The sequence below is a fragment of the Ruditapes philippinarum genome, unplaced genomic scaffold, assembly GCF_026571515.1.
Source record: "Ruditapes philippinarum isolate M1 unplaced genomic scaffold, ASM2657151v2 ctg136_1_1_1_1, whole genome shotgun sequence".
Taxonomy (NCBI): domain Eukaryota; kingdom Metazoa; phylum Mollusca; class Bivalvia; order Venerida; family Veneridae; genus Ruditapes; species Ruditapes philippinarum.
In genome coordinates this window covers 167,921-189,433 of record NW_026861872.1, presented here as the reverse complement: position 1 = coordinate 189,433, position 21,513 = coordinate 167,921, and the positions used below count along the sequence as shown (strand labels likewise).

The window sequence follows — 21,513 nt, the reverse complement described above, 5'->3', positions numbered from 1 at the left end:
AGGATGTTTGTGCAGTCACAGTTGTAATGAACATTTCATTGTTTTTACAGACATTGCAGTCGGAATGTCTCGGAAAAGTGACCGACTTTCAAGCAGTACCAGGATGTGGTCTCAAATGTATTGTAAGCAACCTGGAATCCATTCTTCAGTCACTAGACATGATTAGTGTTAACAACAGGAAGAACCTGATAGGAAGTTTGAGGGTGAAGATAGATAACGTCATGCATAATACGGCAATTGAAGAAGTGTTCCTAATTGAGGGTAAATTATAGTGATTTTAAATATGTTCCATATTATGATCGTCTTTTTACATGTATTCATTCTTTTGTGGGTGGTACTGGCCTTTAAAAATGTATTTCCCATAAGAATATATATCATAAGAAAAAAACATGATCAGTCAGTAAGGGTGAAAAGTAGCCATAACTTGCCTTTGCCTCTCTGGTAATAAAGATGACATCACAAATATAATGATAAAAGAACTTACAGATACAGCAAGAAAAAGTTAGGGACCATGTTGAAGTAATCCTGAGACCTTAGGTCAGATTCCTGACTGTGCTTTGCTGATTTTTCTTGAGACTTTTCCATATGATGTCATTTATATAACATAATAAATATAGATTAGATAACTGATTTAAAGGGGCAACATTTGCTGCCGCGGCAGCGAGTATTTGTGGGTGTGACTAATCAGTGATGTAAAACTGTCTGTTATAAACCCTGAACTATAAATAGCATGCAGTGTTAACCTGCAGAGAGAATGTAAACAAAAACAGCAGATTTTACACAGGAGAGGTTTAATGAATGTTTTATATAACTCAAAGATTAATTAAAGACATTATCAAGTCATCTTGTCCAGAGTCAGTTGTTTTTCTTTTTTTTTTTCACTGGAATGCTGTATGTGTCCTTCATCAAGTCAGACAATTATATCAAAATCCAAAAGATGTGCCTTACATGGGGCATTTCTTTTAAGAACAACCTGCTAAAAATGTTCTTGACAGGAATTTAAAATATTTTTAAACTGTTAATGTATAAAATTTTTATGGATATGCAACATTTAGTTTTATTAACATTTGTGAAATGTAATTGACTACAAGATATTTACAACAAAATATAGTGTACTGGAAGTTACTTTTACTGTTTTCATAAAGTTTAAACCATTCAAATACAAGTTAAATCAGTACTTTGAAATTTAAAAAAAAATCATAGATTAATAGATTATTGTAAATTTGTTGGATTTGATAAAGCAAGTCAGTAAAAGTTATTGTTTTATTCAGCATTCCAATGTGTCGTCTGCTGAAAATCTCCCTCCCTGAAATATACATCGTCTGCTACAAATCTCTCTTCCTGAAATAAACACTGCCACGTGCTTCTGTTTACTACTGAAAGTTCATGACCTGTAATGATCACATGGCTCCTCCCAGGGAAATTCAAATTTCAAATTTGACAGCCAGTATTTTTTTCCAGAAATACAAAATGTACACTTAACAAAGTTATATTTTGAATAATTTTGGTTAATCTTTATCAAAAATATCTATGCCTACAAACATGCCAAGTGTTACTTTAATGCATTTGGTTATTAATCTTAAATCTTTGAAAAAGGGTCCCTGAAGTGAAGAATGCATAAAATTAATAAGAAACCTGCCATAGCGCCATCTGCTGGCTTTTATAGTCCAGTTGGGCCTTTAAGGAATTCCTTTAGTTATGTTGCTAAACCTTTTGTTCTAGAACAATTTATTATCTGCTATAAAGATTTATCACATAAACAGTGGTGCAGGAGTGTAATAAAGCCATGTAATAAAAACGATATCACACTAGTGTAATAACACTTTGACGTGACGTCATTTGGTCTATATAGAAACATAGCGTTAAAGCGCGCTAATGTTAGTGTTACACTATCAGCGCGTCATTGAAAAATTACTCATTTTAACATTTGACTGTTCTTATTTTATATATGTGATAAAAAAGAATATTATACTCGTGTAGATTCAATACTAAATTTATTGAACTTTTTGAATAAAACAATATTATGCTCGCCAAAGGGTCGCATAATATGATTTTATTCAACTCGTTCAATAAATTTAGTATTAAACTACACTCATTTAATATCCTCTATTTATGCCAAAAATCACTATTTTGTCTCGATTTTTTCCATCAAAATTTATTTCAAAGTGCTGCAACTTCTCAAGGGATTGAGATAGAGTCAAAGGCTTTTCAGCGTTGGTTACACGTTACCTTATGATCGACCTGGGGTCATTTTAAGCCTCTCACAAGTCCAAAACTTTCTTGGCGATGAGGGGGACTCCACCCCCTTTCAAACCCCCCAAACAGAAGGGGGCACATCCCCCTTCTGGCAACCCCTGATGTATCTTTTGGATGGGGGGCGGCGCCGAAAAAGTGCTCACTTTTTTAAGCAACATTTCTCAAACGAAAACATGTGTTTGGGGCCTAAATAGGACATTTTTTCACTATTTCAGGCCTAAAAAAGGGGGGGGGGGGGGTCGAAAATGCATTGTTTCTCGTATATATGAGGTAAAGGGTTAAGAAAGAATTCTATTTGCCAAGAAATTACCTCCCTTTATGACAGTCACCAAACTTTCAAATAAAAGATTGTGCCATATGTATTATATGCATCTTGATAAGATGGCATCATACAATGTCTACATTATCAGTTGAAAATTTCAAGAAAATATGTATGCTCCAGTTTCATAAGTATTATTGTTAGTTATGTAGAAGGTTAGATATTAAGTATTGTAGAGACTTTTATCTCTTGACAGATATGACAATGGCAGGTGCTGCGTCCACGAGACCGTATGATGTATTGATAGGTAACAGAGAATGGATGAAGCGTAATGGTTTACATGTGACGGAGCAGATGGATCTTACAATGTCAGAACACGAGGAGCAGGGTCATACCGCTGTCCTTTGTGCTATAGATGGTAGGTTTTTCTAGGTCACTTTGATATCTGACTCATGAATGGGTAGTTATTTAAGTGTGTGCTATAGATGGTACATACATGTATTTATACGTCTTTTGATTTCTGTATCATGAACGGATAGTAATTTAAGTGTGTGCTATAGATGGTAGAATAGAGAAAAATGGAATCTCTAAAGAACACTAAAAACAACAAAATTTAAATTGTTGCAGACTCTGTTTGATTGAGAAGAATTCAACATAAGGTCTCGAAAAAAGTGAAATTTTCTGATGATGATTAAAGCTTATCATAAAACAAAATACAAAGTGAATTTGTAATGAATTATTTCAGGAGTGATCGTGTCCATGTTGGCTGTAGCTGACACTGTAAAGTCAGAGGCTCACTTGGCTATCAACACACTGAAAGAGATGGGGCTACAGGTCATCTTGCTGACTGGTGATAACCAGAAAACTGCCAAGGCTATTGCCCAACAGGTATATTTATTGTATAATGAATGTTTGGATTAAGAACCAGAAAAGCCTGTCATTTAATGATTGCTTGGTTTAATTTGATTCCAAGGCAATGATTAGATGTTAAAATTTATCTGTAATTAGACATGATTGTATGTCTGACTTGATCTGTCAATTTTAATTTAAATTTCCTTGTTCACATATGTTGAACTAATTTCATGTGGGAACAATACATTACAGGTAACCTTTCTAGTTTTATTGCATTATCTGTTCGAGATACAGAAAAACATGGTATTTTAAACCATTTTTTTTCACCAACTGTCTGTACAACCAATTTTTCTAAGCATGAAATTGTTTAATTAGATATCAAAGCTTATTGGATTTTTTAATTGACTATTTTCCTCAGAAGTAATGTTAATTTTATCATAAGGGAGGAGAAAAGTTCCTAGGATTAACGTAACTAATCTCCCTAAAATAGTCTTTATAAATGTGAAAAAATATATTTAAATGAAATGAAATAAAAACTAGTGAAATGAATATTTATAACAAATATTGAACCTTAAGTCTTTCATTGACTGCTCTTAAATGATGCTTATATCTTTATTTAAAGATTGGAATACAGAAAGTTTTTGCGGAGGTTTTACCATCACACAAAGTGAAGAAGATCAAAATGCTACAGAAGAAGGGAATGAAGGTTGCTATGGTAGGAGATGGTGTCAATGATTCGCCTGCCCTCGCCCAGGCTGATGTTGGTATAGCTATTGGTACAGGCACCGATGTAGCTGTCGAGGCTGCAGATATTGTTCTCATCAATGTAAAGTTTTATAGAATACTTTTTTAATTGTTTACCAGTAACCTATAAAAAAGGGTTTAAAGACTCAATTAACTGGAAGTCTGTTTTGATAGTTTTTGACACTGGTTATACTTTTGTCCATTCATTATAGAATTTTCTTTAAAAAATGTTTGAGCGTACTTAAATATTTTTTATCACCCTACATCCATGACATTTACTTGTACATTATATAAGGAGAACTTGAAGCCAGTATCTAGTAACACCATAATAATAAGGCCATCATTACTCCTCTTGTGTGCTGTAGTTGTCAAGGTTAACCAATAGTATCAATGTTCTAATACAGACGTAGAAGAACTCCATAGTTTTGCTTTGCTCTTTTTCCCAACATTTCAAATGTTGTTCTTTTTTCAGGTATTAATAAATTTTGTGTTGCTTTTTGTATGTTTTTATCACTTTAAATAATTTCCTCACTAACTTTGTGCTGTACAATGAATAATTTCTTTTGTCATAGTTGTGTTTGTTATATATACATATGAATTTTAGCTACCCTGTTTTAAACGTACAATAATAGCACTTTGATAAAAAATGATAAGTTGATTGTAACATAAACTCGACAAATTGTGCATAAAGATTGTTCCAGGAATGAATTTGAGTGTGTGTCTATAAGCTTATAGCTTCCTTCACAATTTGAAGTAAAATAAATTTTGTATAAACTAATGAAAAAAGTAGAATTGTATGCGTTGATATTCGTTTTAGAACAATCTACTGGATGTGACAGCAGCTATTCAGCTCTCTAAGAAAACTGTAAGCAGGATTCGTCTGAACTTCTTTGCTGCCTCTGTGTACAACATAATTGGGATTCCTATAGCTGCTGGTAAATATTGTTATCTTTTAGAATCTATAGGGAATTTGGTAATGCCACATGTAGAGTAGTAGGCCAGTTGCTTATCCATGTTATTTGACCTGGTTGTATCATTAAGAAATAATATATCCCAAACAGTGATTTTAAATCACTGTTTGGAGTGTAAGGATATGATGAATTATATCACGATGGTGTTAATAGTCGAGGTCAAAATATTGATTTTGCTAAATTTGTCATAACTTTGTTATTTGTGGACTAAGACTAATTTGATTCATAGTTGTACAAAACAACACTAATGAAAAAGCTGATGTTGAATAAGTATAACCTTGAATATCAAGGTCAGATACCTTGATTGTCAGGGTCAGATATGATATATTAATTAAATTCTCTACAAAAGAAAAATGATGTTGTCTTTGAAAATTCTTTGTAACTATGTTCTTCCTCCAATCTGTTTGCCTTTGGAAATAAGAAACAGTGAAGTGTGGTCCCGCACCTGGTGGCTCTAATATGACTTGTTTATTTTAACATTAAAAAGACTGGCGAAAGTAGATGTTATTGTAATAGTATTTATATTTTTTTCACTATATAAAACTCAAGATTTTTACACATTAAGAGTAAGATTGGAATTTGATTGGAATAATTTCCCTATTAAATTTAAGTGATTGTGTAAATATTTTATTTTTATTAGATTTCTGTGCATTTTACATTTGTTGTGTATCACATTAAAATTAAGACAGTTTTGTTATTTATTTTACAGGTATCTTTACACCATTTGGTGTATCACTGAAACCATGGATGGCGTCTGCTGCAATGGCCGCTTCTAGTGTGTCTGTCGTCTGCTCATCCCTGATGCTGAAATTGTAAGTTTACATTTGGAAAGAAAAATGAAGTGAACACTATATCTTAATTGCCAAGGGCAGTTTATTGGTTTATATATTTTTTTTTTGTGATTGATTTTAGTTTAGAGTGAAATTTTTTATATTTCTTTTTCATTGATTAGTACATAGTGCAACTAGTTGGAGAGAGAGGGAGCTGGACGGGAAATCAAACTTTTTTATTTTAGTTTTTTATGCCCTATTAGTCAGTGATATTGTCTGTTCAATTAGGGATACTGTCTACACTCCAGACTGCTCCTGAATGTTCACAATGTCATTTCAATTCACTATTCTGATATCTTCCCTCAAACTTTCACGAGGAAGGAGTACAAATAACAGAATATCTCATTAAACTAGAAGATGTTGTGATGGTAATTTTAAAGTTATATAGATCTACATGAACTTTCATAGTATAAATTTCTTTATTATAGGTACAGAAAGCCGAGAAAAGAGAGCCTATTGACGACTGGTTACTGGGAAAGATTTTATGCTGATCAGCAGAGTGACAACATATCTTTACATCGTGGTGTCGAGGACGAACCTACCAGTAGAGAGGGTAGTCAGAAAGGCAGTATTCTGTCCAAGCTGAGCGCGCTGAGTGGCAAGAAGAAAACACCGACCCAGGATCAAACCAGTCTCCTCGAAGTGCAAGATGCTTCAGACGAGGAACTTTCTCCATGGAAGAATCAGTTAAACGCTACACTGAGTTAAATGCTTCACTGAGTTAAACATATAACATTGATGAACCTGTTTGATATTGTTTTGTGATAGTTTGTGCCCTGGAGTTATAATTTTTTAGTATCATATAAGACTTGATTCTTCTTTAAAATATTATTTTTTGTTTTCTAGTAAATTTGGAATATAAAGCGTATTTGTGAAAGCATACTATATTTTTTTAAAGACTACATATGATTGTTTAGTTAATTAGTGATTATCAAAAATGGTCACTCTTGTGAAATGTTAGCAGGACTTTTGATGAAATTTTTAGAAGATTATTTTATGCTTTTTGAGGTATATTAACAACACAGATACATTGTATGATCTATTTCTTTATATGAGAAAACTTCTGTGATTATTGAAAGCTTTACATGTATCAGCCAAATATTATTTCAATATTTATAACATGTCTTGTAAGAAACAGAACATTTCTAAAATTGAAAAGCTTTAATAACGTAACTAGTATAAGTAAGCCTTTGAAATATCTTGAATCTGAAAAGTATCTTTTTTACAGCACATATCAGTTAAGTATAATCAGGTATTTTAAAGACTGCAGATAATCAAAATGTAAATGTTGGGAATTTTTTAGCATTGTTTGTGCCAATATTTGAAATTGGTCTTTATTATGGCAATTTGTCACAATATTTTGAGAGTTAAAAATAGTGGGCCCTTTTTTAGATGGTCTTTTATTTAAAGGTTCATTAAAGCCCAAAATGCCTTTTTTAAAAATACACAATGTATGTACAACTATTTTGTGTGTTTTATTAAAGTTTCTGAAACTGTTCTTATTGGGACATATAGCTGAAGCAGGAGTTTTTCCTCTTGAGCAATTAGTAAAGTTTTTGTGTCGCCTTGAAAAGGTGACATATAGGGGTTACTTTTGTCGGCGGCGGCGGCGTCGGCATCGTTGTCGGCGTCGGCGTCCGGTTAAGCTTGTCCTGAGCATAACTCAGTCACTATAAGTCTGATTGACTTCAAACTTGGTATGCATGCTTCTTTCAATAACCCGAAGTGCAGTGCACAATGACCAGTACTCTGCAGTTCTTATTTTTTGAGTTATTGCCCTTTGTTAATTTTCATACTTTAATTTTGTCCGGACCATTTCTCTTCAACTAAAAAAGCTATGGACTTGAAACTTCATAGGATGATCGATCTCTTTAAGAAGAAATGCAGTGCACAAGAACCAGTACTCTGCACTTCCTAATTTTTGAGTTATTGCCCTTTGTTAATTTTCATAGTTTATTTTTGTCCGGGCCATTTCTCCTAATGTATAAAAGCCATGGACTTGAAACTTCATAGGATGATAGGTCTCATTAAGAAGAAGTGCAGTGCACAAGAACTGGTACTCTGCATTTCTTATTTTTTGAGTTATTGCCCTTTGTTTATTTTCATACTTAATTTTTGTCCAGGCCATTTCTCTGAAAGTATAAAAATTATGGTTTGAAACTTCATAGGATGATAGATTTCATTAAAAAGAAGTGCAGTGCATAAGAACTGATACTCAGCATTTTTTATTTTTGAGTTATTGCCCTTTGTTGCTTTTCTTACTTTATTTTTGTCCTGGTCATTTTTCCTCAAGTATGAAAGCTATGGACTTGAAACATCATAGAATGATAGATCTTATTGATAAGAAGTGCAGTGTACAGAAACTGCTGCTCTGCACTTATTATTTTTTTAGTTATTGCCCTTTGTTATTTTTCATATTTCATTTTTGTCCTGGCCATTTCTCCAAAACTACATTGTTCACAAGGCGACACATCCGACTCGCGGAGTTCTAGTTTGTGATTTAGTATTTTGTATGGATGGCAAGATATCACTTTGATTACGTTTTGCACTTCTGTGATGACGGATTATTTCACATTCAACATTGGTGTCTTTACAGATAAGCATTTCACATACTCTCAATCTATTATTAAAATTATTTTCAATTACTTTACAGGAAAATTATATTTATTTCTGATCAATGCTTACTGTGTCTTTAAATTTGTTAAATTGGTGATTTTAAACTTATGAGTCACTTTTTTACTTGCATGGCTGTGCAAATTTTACTAGGTGTATTTTTATGTAAAAATATATGTATAAAGTGATTGATTACCCATGAAATATCAGCAAACCCTTTATTTATTATTTATTTGTAAGAATATTTTTTTTTGCAATTAGGCTAATGATATTACCATCTATTTTGATATTCTTTTTTAAAAATTAATTGACATGTTCAAGTTAAAGATATTTAAGAGTATTACGTTTTTATTTTGAAGTTAATCATGTTTTTTGATTTATACTTTTTCCCATATACACACACCGGCTCTCACACACACTTGAACATACACATTATTTATAAGTGAAACTGTACTGTATTTAAGCAGTTAAGATAAATTATTTATTTAGAGTTCAGTGCAACGCAATCATATGAATAAACTTTAAGAACAACTTTCAAAAGTGCTACTCTTTGGTCTTCAGTATGTATTTTCTTATTTACTTACATTTTGCAAAATTTGCTTTTGTTTCAATATTTATGTTAAATTAATTGACAACTAAACATGAGGATTTTAATGGAGAGCTTTAATAGTTTTTGATAATTTCTTTTATAACTGATTTTACTAATCCTGACTAATCATGACAATCTAATTTTATATCTATATTCACTAACCACCAATATTGACTGGCCAGTGGTAGCAGAGTGGAACAAGTTCAACTCCCACATTATGCAGTCAAGAGATGACAAAATATCATTGTAACGTATAGATGTAGAATTAACCTTTTAACAGTGAATAGTTATAATTTAACACACGATATGTTTGTTATACTAATTAAGAAGGGAAGGGGTTTTATGGTAGATAATAGGCAGTCTGGTACAACCTTCTAAAGACTTGTTTTATTCAACAATGATTTCTTAATTGAGTGATTTTTGTATAAGTACTGTAAATTTTTAACTGTTTATTACAGTTCATATTGGATTGTTTATCTCTGTGATATGTTTTGGGAACAACGCTAAATTTACTTCAATCAATATACTAGTGGAATATTTTTATTATTGATATTGACATGAACGAGGAGAGGTAGTTTAAATTAAATTTCTACAAATCTTTACTTGTTTTTTGTTGCATTTTCAACAATAATTTGACAACATGCCGAGTGGTAACATGAGTTGTCATGGTAACAGTGAATTCAGTGTGATTTCTACATGGAAGACCTATAGTTGCGGTAGGAACAATGTGGCTGACATGTTGTCCATATTATATATACACACACGTACATATGTATATACATTTGTATTTGGATTTAATTGTGACAACATGTCTGCCGAATCAACAAGTTTTCGTTTGAATTTTTGTTAACATATCCCAAATAACTAGGTACATGTATATTTTGACAAAACAGATTCTCTGTTAAACTTACACACAGTTTGACTGCAAGATAGTAGGATCTAACTATTTTTATGAACTAAACTGGCATAAATCTTTATCATTGGTAAATCTCGGTTTCTTAAAAAACAGCCTTACATAACTATGGATGGTAAAGTTTTGTCCTTAAAAGGGCTATAAGGGGTATGTTGTGTATGTCTTATCCGATTAATTTCTGATTTGAACAAAATTTACTCCCGACTTGGAAGAGATCTATAATCTGAAAATCTCTTAATGTTGGAAACCATATGACCAGAAATCATTCTCAGGTGAGCGAATTAGGGTAATCAAAGCCCTCTACAAATGTGTATAATGACCATTTGGGTCAAAATGGCCACGCCCGTGAAATCTTTTCTGTTTAGGTTCCATATATTCAGGTGAGCAACAAAGGTCCATCAGGAACTCTTGATAATACATGTCAGCTTTTTACAAATAAACTTCATTCACAAAATAAATGTACTTATCTCAAGTGACAATTTGGTTTTGCAAACGTTCATTTTCAAAGGGAATGTTATTAACTCTGTGAAAGAGAAGACATTAATACTGCCTCAGAATAAATTAAATAATTCATCTGGTAAAAAGCAGTGAACACAGATTAGATATAATTAATTCAATTTTACGACTTAAAAAATACTAAAATGATATGATTCATACATCAATATATTTTCAAATGAATGTAAAATACCACAGAATAACAGAAAACATCCCTGGGTATGACGTTAGTAGATGAACTTGATTTCCTGAAAAATAATAAAACCGTAATGAATTTACAAAATGAATATGATATAGTTAACTGTACAGGAGACCAGTCGTGTGTATTTTTTGACTAGAACTTGTCCGAAAAGCTAAATTTTCAAGCAACTTCAGGGTTTTGATTTATTTTGTGTGTGGGGGATGCTTTTGCATCGCACCAATTACCACTGTTGAAGTCATATGGCGACTTTCCAACCGTGTCGATAGATACCTCTCCCTTTATTATTTCAGTCACGAACGGGCACCTGAGGTAGAACCCATTGACGTTCCGTAAACTACGAGGAAAACGATGATTTATATTGACGGTATTTGTCACAACAAATCTTTAATGAACAACGGGGGAAAATACATTTCGCCAAATTCAAATGTAACAAATCTGTACATAAAGTTTATCAAAGGCAGTAATTAGTCAAAAGCACTTATATCTGATAAGGTCAGTCAACTAAAATTTCTAAACTTGTTATTTTTACATTTTTATGGCTAAAGCTGGCAATGGAATAAGAATATTAACGATGCACGTTTAAAGTAAGTGTCCAGTGATAATACAAAGTTTAATCATCCAATTATTTTCCTATATCAAATGTCCTATGGCAAAAAGGTGGACATTAACGTGTAAACAACGCTCACTTTACTCGCATGAATAGGAGATGTTACGATATCAATGTTAAACAATGATGACCAAACGTCTGGTATATATGTAATGCCGATTTTTTTCTTAAATTAAAGTAACTACAATGTATAACCTATATATCGTTAGACTAAGACCAGAAAGAACATCATTTAAAATTCGTTCTGTTCCATTTGATATATTCAAATATCCTAAGTACGAAGAGGGAAAAAAGGGACTTGTGTTATTCGAATAAAAAAAAATGTTAGCGAACATAAGACTAGATTACATGGCACATGGCAGGTGTCAGAGATCAAACATCCTACAAAAAGTAGATGGGTCGGGCAACTACAATATTTTATTATCCCCTGCCGAAAATGCGGTGGGGGTATAGAAATACCTATGTATTTGCTTCACTTATATTGATAAAGTCGCGTTTGTGTTCACTTGGGGTACGCTTTAAAACCTTAATACAAATGTAAGTTGTATATTTCTCAGTCCTAGCACATAAACTTATCATATATGTATATACCATTTTAACCTTATATGCCCTGATTTGAGGGGAAAAAACAACATTAACGTCCATAATTAGGCCGGAAAACTATAGTAATTCAACTGGAAAATATAATTTTAACATTTTGACCATATTACAGACTTTTTGAGAGAAAAAAAAGAAAAACATGTCTAGAGATATTGACGTCAGCGTTAACATGACATTAATTTGAATGATGTTCCTATTATATTTAATATAAAATGGAATATTTAAATTTGGTGGGACAGACTATAATTCCGTTGATAAAATGACATTGAACAGTACGATGTAAATGAAATACTTACTCTAGATAAAGAAGCAGCAGCGAATACAGCATACACAACACGCTATGATAATCATCAAGATGATAAAACCAATTATGATTGGTGCCCATCTGAAAAATAAAATAATCAGGGAATTGATAACAATCATACAAAGACTTTCTTCTTAAGCATTGCCTAAACTCTTAAAAATCTAATTTGACTGTTCAAAGTAAATTAATTCAGAATTCAGAGGATTGAATGTAAGACGTTGGCTCAAAATTTTCACAATTATCTTCTCCGCTTTAATTAAGTACGATTTTATGCAACACACATTGTATATTAAATATCGTCTCAGACGGGGTTTTTCGTTAGTTCCCGTAATTTGTTACGATTTACGCATTGGTTTTAATGATAGTAGTCGTAAGCACGACGGGACAGCATATTGCATAGTTCTCTACAATGAGTGATTCTCGTGCAGTATAAAATAGGAGAAAATGTTACGTATAAAAATAATTCTCATCATGATTTGAACTTGCAACCTTCAATTTGAAACTGAAAGAAACAACACCTTATCACTGAGGCAAGTAAGGTCATTATTTTAAGTTACACATGTACTGATGTGGCAAGTATTTAAAGCTATACATATATCCGATGTGGCATACTGGCTTACTTATGACCGACCAAATGTCATTGAATATTCCAATGTCTCAGGTCAATATTGCCAAACAATAATATTTTTCGAGCATAGGTTAAACATAGCCTTCTATTTTCTATACTGATACTTAGTGATAGCTCAAGTCAGTCTTAATAAGAAACATTTCATCTGAAGAAACTACCAACAAGTTACTTCGACTTTTATCAATACAAATGCTGAGTTGATACCTAATTAGAAATAAATAATATCTTACACATTTGCTGAATAAGTAAACCATGAAGCACAAAATCCATCTCTATTCCCTTCAAATGCTCGCAGTCTTGGGTTAGAACAACATTCTAACTTTCCAAGTGTGGCGTATCCACAACAAAACACGGGACACCATTGTTGGTAATGGTATATACCTGTATTATCTACATAAGATCGACAACATTCCCCACCCTCTGTCAGTTTTACTGGAAATATACAACATAGAAAATGTATCATTTCATGTGACTCAATATTATCCACCATGACACAGTTTGTGTTTTCCAAGAAAATGCCTGATACTTATTCTTTGTTTTGTGCTCGTCGAACATACTGTTACATCTGAATAAAAGACAATTTAAATTTCATAAACTCTTGAAGCAGATTTTGAGTACTGTAATTGTTACATACACTGTGTACTATTTGAGCATTGTACATAATACTGAAGCTTTCAAGTTGAATTAAAATACATAATTTTGATGACGCATTGAATGTATTGTAAATAGAAATGTTTTTCGAACATCTTTTCCGCATTCCTTGTAGTTTTATCACATGTCTTTTTTCTCTCTTTTTTATTAACACGTACGTTATTACAGTTTCTTGTTTTCACTCTAAAATTCAAGGGAGATGTTCCCACGGAGTGTGTTTAAAAATAATTAAGGCGTCAAAAAAATAAACATCATTTATAGAAAGTATTCGGTTCATTTCTTTTGAAATAAAACTGTTACAAAATAAAAATTATTTCTTTTTAATCTTATAAGCCTAACGTAATATAGACTACCTCGCTCCGAATTCATATCTTTTTTATTGCTGACAAATATGTTAGTCATTAAAATAAAGCTTTTCCAAAATCAAGCACTTAAATTAACTTTGATTCAATTATGTTTTCGTGTTTTAAAATGTCATAATACGTTTGGTTTATGTAAAAAGAGTACTAAAATTGACATGTTTACAGATATAAAATGTTCACATTACACCTGAACAATGATATAATGTTTTAATGAACTTCTTTGATGACACAAACGAACAGACATTGTTATTTTAATAACATTCTACAGCTGGATATGGCCACTTATTGTGTTGTCTTTGGTTATTTCTGACTTTTTTTTAGCGAATCTGGCAAGAAAAGTGTCGAAGCAAAGCATAAAATGGTGCCATGAAGAACAACTGCGGCATAAGTGTTGCAAGCGATTCATAGACCATTAACAGTTTAAAGGGAATATAAGAACATGAGCTGCATGTACTTTCTACAGAATAGAGCTTAGGTCTTGGCCGTTTTCTAAAGGAGACTATCCTTTACTAAGCACCGTTATTCCACTGATTCAGTATAATACGAACAACATCACATTATTTATTGTAAAAAAATCTGAGTACAAAGTAATAACTTATAAATGCTCCTAGAGGTTAAATAAAATAAAAATAGAAATAAATAAATAATAACAAACAAGCAAAATAACAAAACAACAACAACAACAACAACGGAATGTGTGTTTGTCTAGTTTCTTACGCCGATATTAACGCACTTTTATGTAAAATTTCCGCGGTCTGTTCATCTAGCCATCTTTTTACTGGATACCAGTAATTACCGTTTTTTTCCGCATGTGACATGCTGCAATTTTCATCAATGATAGACAAATGACTATTAGTCTCATTTGGTTGGTATCAATTGTCACGAAAAAAAAAAACTTGCCTCGTCCAAGAATCGAACCTTTGATTACAAAAATGATTACTGTTATCTCTATTGACCTTAGACAGAACGTAAACAAAGCGCAAAATGACGTCACATAGAGGAAAGATAATATTCTTACTATTATTAACACTTTCATCATGGTCTTGCACTTTGATATTAATGATGAACCTGTATATACAGCAAGATACTAAATTTAGTATAGAACTTATCGACGAGTTTCACACAACAGTATTATTTAAAGCTTCACTAATCACAAGTTTCATTGACAAAACGAATGTCTTAAGACAACAGCCACACTACTTCATTGTTAAAACATAAAAAAATAGTCTCAAGAAAAAATGCAGTGCATGTTTTAATGGCGTCACTACTTACCATTAGAACAAATATAAAATATCACTGTGAGAAACGTTCCTACTGTAATCCTGCTCATAACTAATGCACGAAGTTTTATAACAAGTTTTTAAATAAAATATTTACATTCCTACAAATTACCAACTTCATCACACCATGCTACTTAAACTTATGTTCCGTCACAACAAATTTGACACGTAGTTCTTTAATAAAATGACTCAAGGGTTGATGTTTACACCTTAATGTAACAACATCTAAAACGCATGCTGCTAGCTGTTGTTGTGTACTCAGGTTGTTTGGCCTACAGCGGGCCTTGCATGTCTCGTCATTTAAAACAAATAGGCCGTGTTAATAATAGTGTACGTTTTTGGGATGGTGTTCCAAGATAAAATTAGCGAAACGAAAAAATTTAAGAAATGAAATAAATAAGAATTAAATTTTCTAATTTATTTTCTTGAAACAAAATTAAATATATACATAAACAACAAATCACCCCCACTACAAACCTAAAAAAAACAACACATACACACACACACACATACGCGCGCTCGCACGCACGCACACTATAAATACAAAACACAACGTTTTGTAGCTTTCTGTATATAAATCTAATTAACTTGTGCATATTGGTTTACTTGAGCACTGGGCAGGTTTTTTTTTTATAAAAAAGCAATATTAATATCCTCCTATTTCCTTAAGTCCTGTCTTAATTTCATCGACTGCCATCTTTATCAAACGCAGCAAAAAGGTCGAGCAGACGAAATTCCATCAGTTTATCGAACTCCGTGATGACAAGGATAGAAAGTAAGTTCATCATCAGCAGCACTTTTATCACGACCTTGGCTTGGGTTGGTCGGGGACTGCGTCCTGTGAACGTTGCCTTTGCCCTGTTGATCTTCATTTTCATTTTCTATGTACATTTTTGTATTTACAAACAAAACTTCGTAAATCAGTCTTACGCATCAATGTCAAATTTCAAAATGAAAGAAAAATCTATCAAAGACAAGGGATCAACTACTTGGCTTGTTTGAGTCTGTTTTCAAAACTGTCATAGCAAGTGTATTCAGAATACTCAATATAATGCTTAAAAAGGTTAATAAAAGAGTAAACCGCTCGGTTTTTAGACAGACGGTAAAATATTTCTACATATTTATGAAATGCAGTCTTAAAATAAATATCAATAGAATATCTTTATATAAAAAATGAAAATAAATGATAAAAATCTTTTTGGGGCAAAACTCTACATATTTCAAATTTCGAGAATGACTATCGGGGTAAGAAACAGTTAGGTTGAGGAACTGATCACGGTGAGGAATACTCAGTTTTTATTCTTGGAATCTCACAGGAAGTCAATGTGATTCTAACGTTAGGTAGGAAGAAAAAAAATATTATGACAATTATGATTACTAGCTGTAGAAAAACGTGTTGGAGCGCAGCACGAAATACCGTATTCAAGTACATACCGGACACGAAAACAAGGAATTAATATCCCGTTTTCACCCGCCAAAATGCACTTTAAGACATCTTTTGCATCTCTTCGCACCAATTTATATAAGAACTTGAATGAAAGATATAAAAATAAACGAAAATAAATAAAAAGATACTGCTCCAACACTGTAGTGAGTAAAATCCAAAATTACATTTCGGTATCGTTATTTGTTGTTTTAATTTTTCATGTTCTGTGTTTTTGGTCAGATGTTGAGATTAAGCATTTTTCTATTCTAAATCATGTATATGTGGCCGTTAACAGGATTTAAAAAGCTTTCCATTAGTCTTATATATAATTCTGAATGATTTTTAATGATGATTCGTTAAAAACGATAATCGGAAGAGATAAAACTGCTTTTATTATTATAGGTTATTTTGAGGTTATTTTAAGTGGGTTTTTTGTTGTTGTTGTTGTTGTTTTTTTACGTTTCGGAAACACTGCAAAAACTATTTCCAAATGGAACTGTAGTGTTTCCGTAACCGCCGTTCTTGTAAAAAAGTATATCCGTCAGGAATACTTTATGCAAATTTTTATTTATTATTCATTCGTATTCGTTCTAGTACCGACAGTTGTTTGCTTCTCATTCTCTTGAAAGAAACGATTTGTTAAGCTATTAAAAATTTTCTATGGTCATTTCCAAAAAATTCTGTATTCAGATTTGGAGATTTAAATTTGTGTCCTTCACAAAATGAAGATTCTAGAACATTTTTACCTGTCTTTCAATTTCTTTCACATTTCTGTTGGATTAACAAAATCCTTTGTTTATGAAATGTACGCCAGCAATGAAAGTAATGGGAATCCCATATCTAGCTTTAATGATAGTTCCATCAACAAATGTGTTGCTCTTTGTGATAGTATGTTCGGATGTCTGTCTGTGAATTTTCATGAATTAAATAAGCAGTGCAAGCTTACAGATTATTATCCGTTAGATAATACAATGTCAGGAATACCTAACAACGGATGGAAAATTTATTTTCGGAGAAACTTTGGTAAGAGTTTTATTTTCTCATTCTTATTTATCCGCTGTCTATACCTTAATATAATTTTTTAAATGTTATGAAACTATGAAGATTCCGTTTCGTTTTCATTCGCTATTCGTTATCATAATCATCATCATCATCATCATCATCATCATCATATCATCATTATTATTATTATTATTATTATAATTATTATTATTATTATTATTATTATTATTATTATTATTATTATTATTATTATTATTATTCCAACTTGTTTGTATAACGAACATGTAATAAAATATTCTTTGTCATTATTTCCATTAAAATTTTTGATTTCTTTTTTTATAGCAACATTTCCTGATTTAAGGACATTAAAATTATCAGCAAGAATAACGAAAATAGTAATAGTAGTTTAATAGCATAGTAATAATGAATGTATGGAATATTTTCTTTTATGATTTTATATTCGTCAAATGTCAACCTAAATGCAAATGGCCGCTCTACATGAAATACAACATTTTCGAACTTTGAAAACTTCTTTTTTGAGAAAGTGTGTTAACGAGACAATAACATAGATCTATATTCATTTTGAAAAAAAAAAAATGAATAAAATATGATATAATCATGATAAAAATTATATATATTTTGTTTTGTTTTGAAAGCATGCAGGTCATATTTTATTATTAAACTTTACTGCATACTTTTTAGAGTACATATTTTGTATAATAAAATCATGATGTTTTCAATTTAATGTTTTTTGTGTGTATTGTCATTCAAGAAATGAAAAATAAAAATAAAATAAAATATCACTCAATCGTACAATGGGAGAATTCGAAAAACGTTTAGCCCTACGACATTGTATGTAAATAACAGTTGATGGTATTACGAACAATTTCCTGTAAGGAACATCTATAATAAGTGACATATTCATATGTAATCTTATAACTCATTTTATATTGACCTTGGTGATTTATGATGATACTGGCCAGCAACCATGATAGATAAAAGTGTGTTTCTATTAAAGATTCTCTTTCCCGTCGGTACATGCACGTCGTTGAGAAAGGGCAGAGCATTGGTCAACTTCAACGTGTAAGCTGGAAAGTTCGCGTGCTTTTTTAAGCTCGGGATTACGTTCAAGGCGGCACGATAAAATGTGTATAAAGTAAGCTGCCGATGTCCTGACTGAAGCCAAGTGAGTGACCCTAAAATGTGTCACAGACGAAAATGAACACTTTTAGGGTGCTCGAGCCGCTAGTAAAAGGCGATGATTTCAGCGGCGGCACCCTTTGCTGGAACAAACAACGCTTTGCAGTCCGTATCTTCTAAATTTATTTGGCTGCAAAGTTGCCTAGTTTTATTAAACATGCATGCATAACTTTATTTGAGCCGTGTCATGACAAAACCAACGTAGTGCGTTTGCGACCAGCATGGATCCAGACCAGCCTGCGCATCGGTTTCTCTACTTGTGATAGATTGGAAAGCGAACAGCATGGATCCTGATCAGACTGCGCGGATGTGCAGGCTGCTCTGAATCAATGCTGGTCGCAAACCCATTATGTTGGTTTTGTCGTGACGCGGCTCAATTGTAGTCGAATTCTCTTGATCAATTTTATTGAACTATTTACGAAAACCAGTAGATTTCATCTTTTTTACGTTCTGAAACAGTAACTTTAAATATAGTATTATAGGCACATTGTAAAATGTTTGTTTTGTGCGACATTTCAGAAGTTTTAAAAAGTTTTGAATAAGTTTTAAGCCAATACAATGAGAAGTGACAGATGTGAAATTGTCCCCTACGACCGACGAACAGAATAAAAAACATTCTTTTTAAAAAAAATTCCAGAAACCTTAAAACAGGAATTTTACTTGCAAATGAACTAAGACAATACGTTATTTCAGATAAGTTCTCAATTAACGGGTTCATTTCTTAAAAAGTAGTATGAAATATAACGTATAAAAATTTACTACAAAGATCAACAAAAAGAATTATGGCAATTAGTTAACATAAGTTTGTTTACTTCGTGCGAAGTAAAAAGCAAGAGGATTAAGTCCGACATTTGCAACCAAATTTGTCGAAAATCTGACAGTAAAACCTTCTTTCCACGAATTTATTTTAACCAAACATTCCTCTTAATTTTCTTTAATAAACTATCACAAAAAATAATGGCGATTCGTGAATATGAACATGAGGTATACTTAATAAATAATATTCCATAGAATCTTTCTAAAAATCTAAAAGTGTTGCTTTTCTTGTTGTTTTCACAGGAATAAATCTTTTACAAGGAGCTGAAGCATGGCAGTCCTCTACATATGGTATTCATTTGATGGCAGAAATGGCTATAGACGGAAACATAGAAAGCTGTGCCCACACTGATACTGGTTTCTCTTTCTGGGCTGTTGAGTTTGGAACTGCGGGTCCTGTAAAGTCAGTCAAAATAAAGTCACGGACAGACTGTTGTTGTATGATATCAAAATTCATTTTTCAAGATTTATTGGTTTAATTCCATCTCTCTTTATTCACAGTAGACGTCGGATCCCTGAGGCAATTTCTGGGAATTTTGTAACATAATATTATAACATCACATTAAATTCATTTGAATTTACAATATGAATGAATTACGTAATTTGATAAAGTCATTTCACCGCTATGAAAGAAGTTATAAATTCATACGCTACTATTAGAAAAAAGTTCTTAACGAAAATATCAAGTTTCGTTATCTCTTATCAAAACACCATTAATTTGTATGATTCAAACACCGGCTGTCGTTACACGCAGGAATATTTTGCCCTCGGGTAGTTTAGGGCACAGCTTCAATACCGCCGTAATTAAACAGTTACGTATATTCTCGAGCTAGAAATTCTTGCATGTACAGGCAGCTGGCGTAACATACTTATATTCTATAACTATTAAAATGTTTGTACAATGATTTAATTTCAAAGTAACACGTTCACAGTCTTTAGAAAACAAAAGAAAGTCAACAGCAAGGATAAAAAATTGTAAGAATCTTTAGGATACGATCAAACCCGATGATTATTTTATACTTTGAAAAAAAAATTACCTTTAAGTTAACTTAAAAGTTAAAATAAAAAATAAAGGTGATTTTGTATTTATTTTAATATATTGTTAAAAAGAATGATTTAAATCATACACGTAAAATATTAAAAATATGAATATCTTTCAGTTGAAAGACAGACAAATTTCACAGTGACCGTTGCTAACAATCGTGATGATGTCATGAATGATGCCGGAACAGACTGTGGATCTTACTTTGGTCTTGCTATTGCAAACGAACCCTTTAGCATAACAATCAATTGTACAAATACAATCTTCGGAAAGTTTCTAAAAGTCAAGCATGAATCTACAGAAATGATGACGTTATGTGTACACCTTAATTTAAATGTTAATGTGAAGTCTAAAACATTCTGTGCACAACTTCACGAACTTCAATAAAGTTTTACTATATAAGATAGAGAAAAACGGAATTCCTTAAAATGCACAAAAACGAGCCATTGATCTTGTTCGGTAATGGTAAATGCAAGCTTAAAACCTTCTCATAAATCAATCATATAATCAATATTTTCATAGAATTAACAATATGACAAACGTTGCCCTATTTAACATCCTAGTACAGAAAATCTTGCGTTTAAAACGAAGACTCATTAATGCCCAATAAAGTTTTTTTTATTTAATATTTGTAATATTTTCCAACGTTTTTTTATATATTATTATTGTTATAATTATCATTATATCATTCTTGATGTTCTTTTACTGTTTCCGACTTTCTTAAGATTTTTTGCTTAAATGTTTAACGTTTTGCTTCTTAAATGACAAAATTATTTCTTATCTAACACTTTTTTCTTCACCTGATTTAATCTCTTATTAATCCATAATCAAGACATTATTAAACACAAGTTTGCCTTTTTATAGAGGAAAA

At 31.9% G+C, this 21,513-nt stretch overlaps 2 protein-coding genes and 1 long non-coding RNA gene across 6 annotated transcripts in view; 2 read left to right on the top strand and 1 right to left on the bottom strand.

The window, feature by feature from the left end:
• LOC132717205 (copper-transporting ATPase 1-like) overlaps positions 1–9,716 on the top strand; it is a 47,595-nt gene extending 37,879 nt beyond the window's left edge. For all 4 annotated transcript variants that reach the window (XM_060700628.1, XM_060700625.1, XM_060700626.1 and 1 more), the window contains exons 16-22: positions 51–261; positions 2,772–2,933; positions 3,261–3,403; positions 3,990–4,193; positions 4,929–5,046; positions 5,792–5,894; positions 6,341–9,716. In XM_060700628.1, the coding sequence (XP_060556611.1) occupies positions 51–261; positions 2,772–2,933; positions 3,261–3,403; positions 3,990–4,193; positions 4,929–5,046; positions 5,792–5,894; positions 6,341–6,620 (1,221 nt within the window). In that variant the 3' untranslated portion in view covers positions 6,621–9,716. The remainder of the gene's footprint in view (positions 1–50; positions 262–2,771; positions 2,934–3,260; positions 3,404–3,989; positions 4,194–4,928; positions 5,047–5,791; positions 5,895–6,340) is intronic.
• An 899-nt stretch (positions 9,717–10,615) lies between these two features.
• LOC132717187 (uncharacterized) lies at positions 10,616–15,388 on the bottom strand. Its single transcript, XR_009623919.1, has 4 exons — positions 15,149–15,388; positions 13,094–13,295; positions 12,228–12,316; positions 10,616–10,770 (listed from the first exon to the last, which is right to left on the bottom strand). It is a non-coding gene; the product is annotated as an uncharacterized LOC132717187 (long non-coding RNA).
• Positions 15,389–19,779: 4,391 nt separating this feature from the next.
• Positions 19,780–21,029, top strand: LOC132717186 (fucolectin-3-like). Its single transcript, XM_060700609.1, has 2 exons — positions 19,780–20,038; positions 20,761–21,029. The coding sequence occupies exons 1-2, from the start codon at positions 19,903–19,905 to the stop codon at positions 21,027–21,029; spliced, it is 405 nt and encodes a 134-aa protein (XP_060556592.1). The 5' UTR covers positions 19,780–19,902.
• Positions 21,030–21,513: the final 484 nt, after the last annotated feature.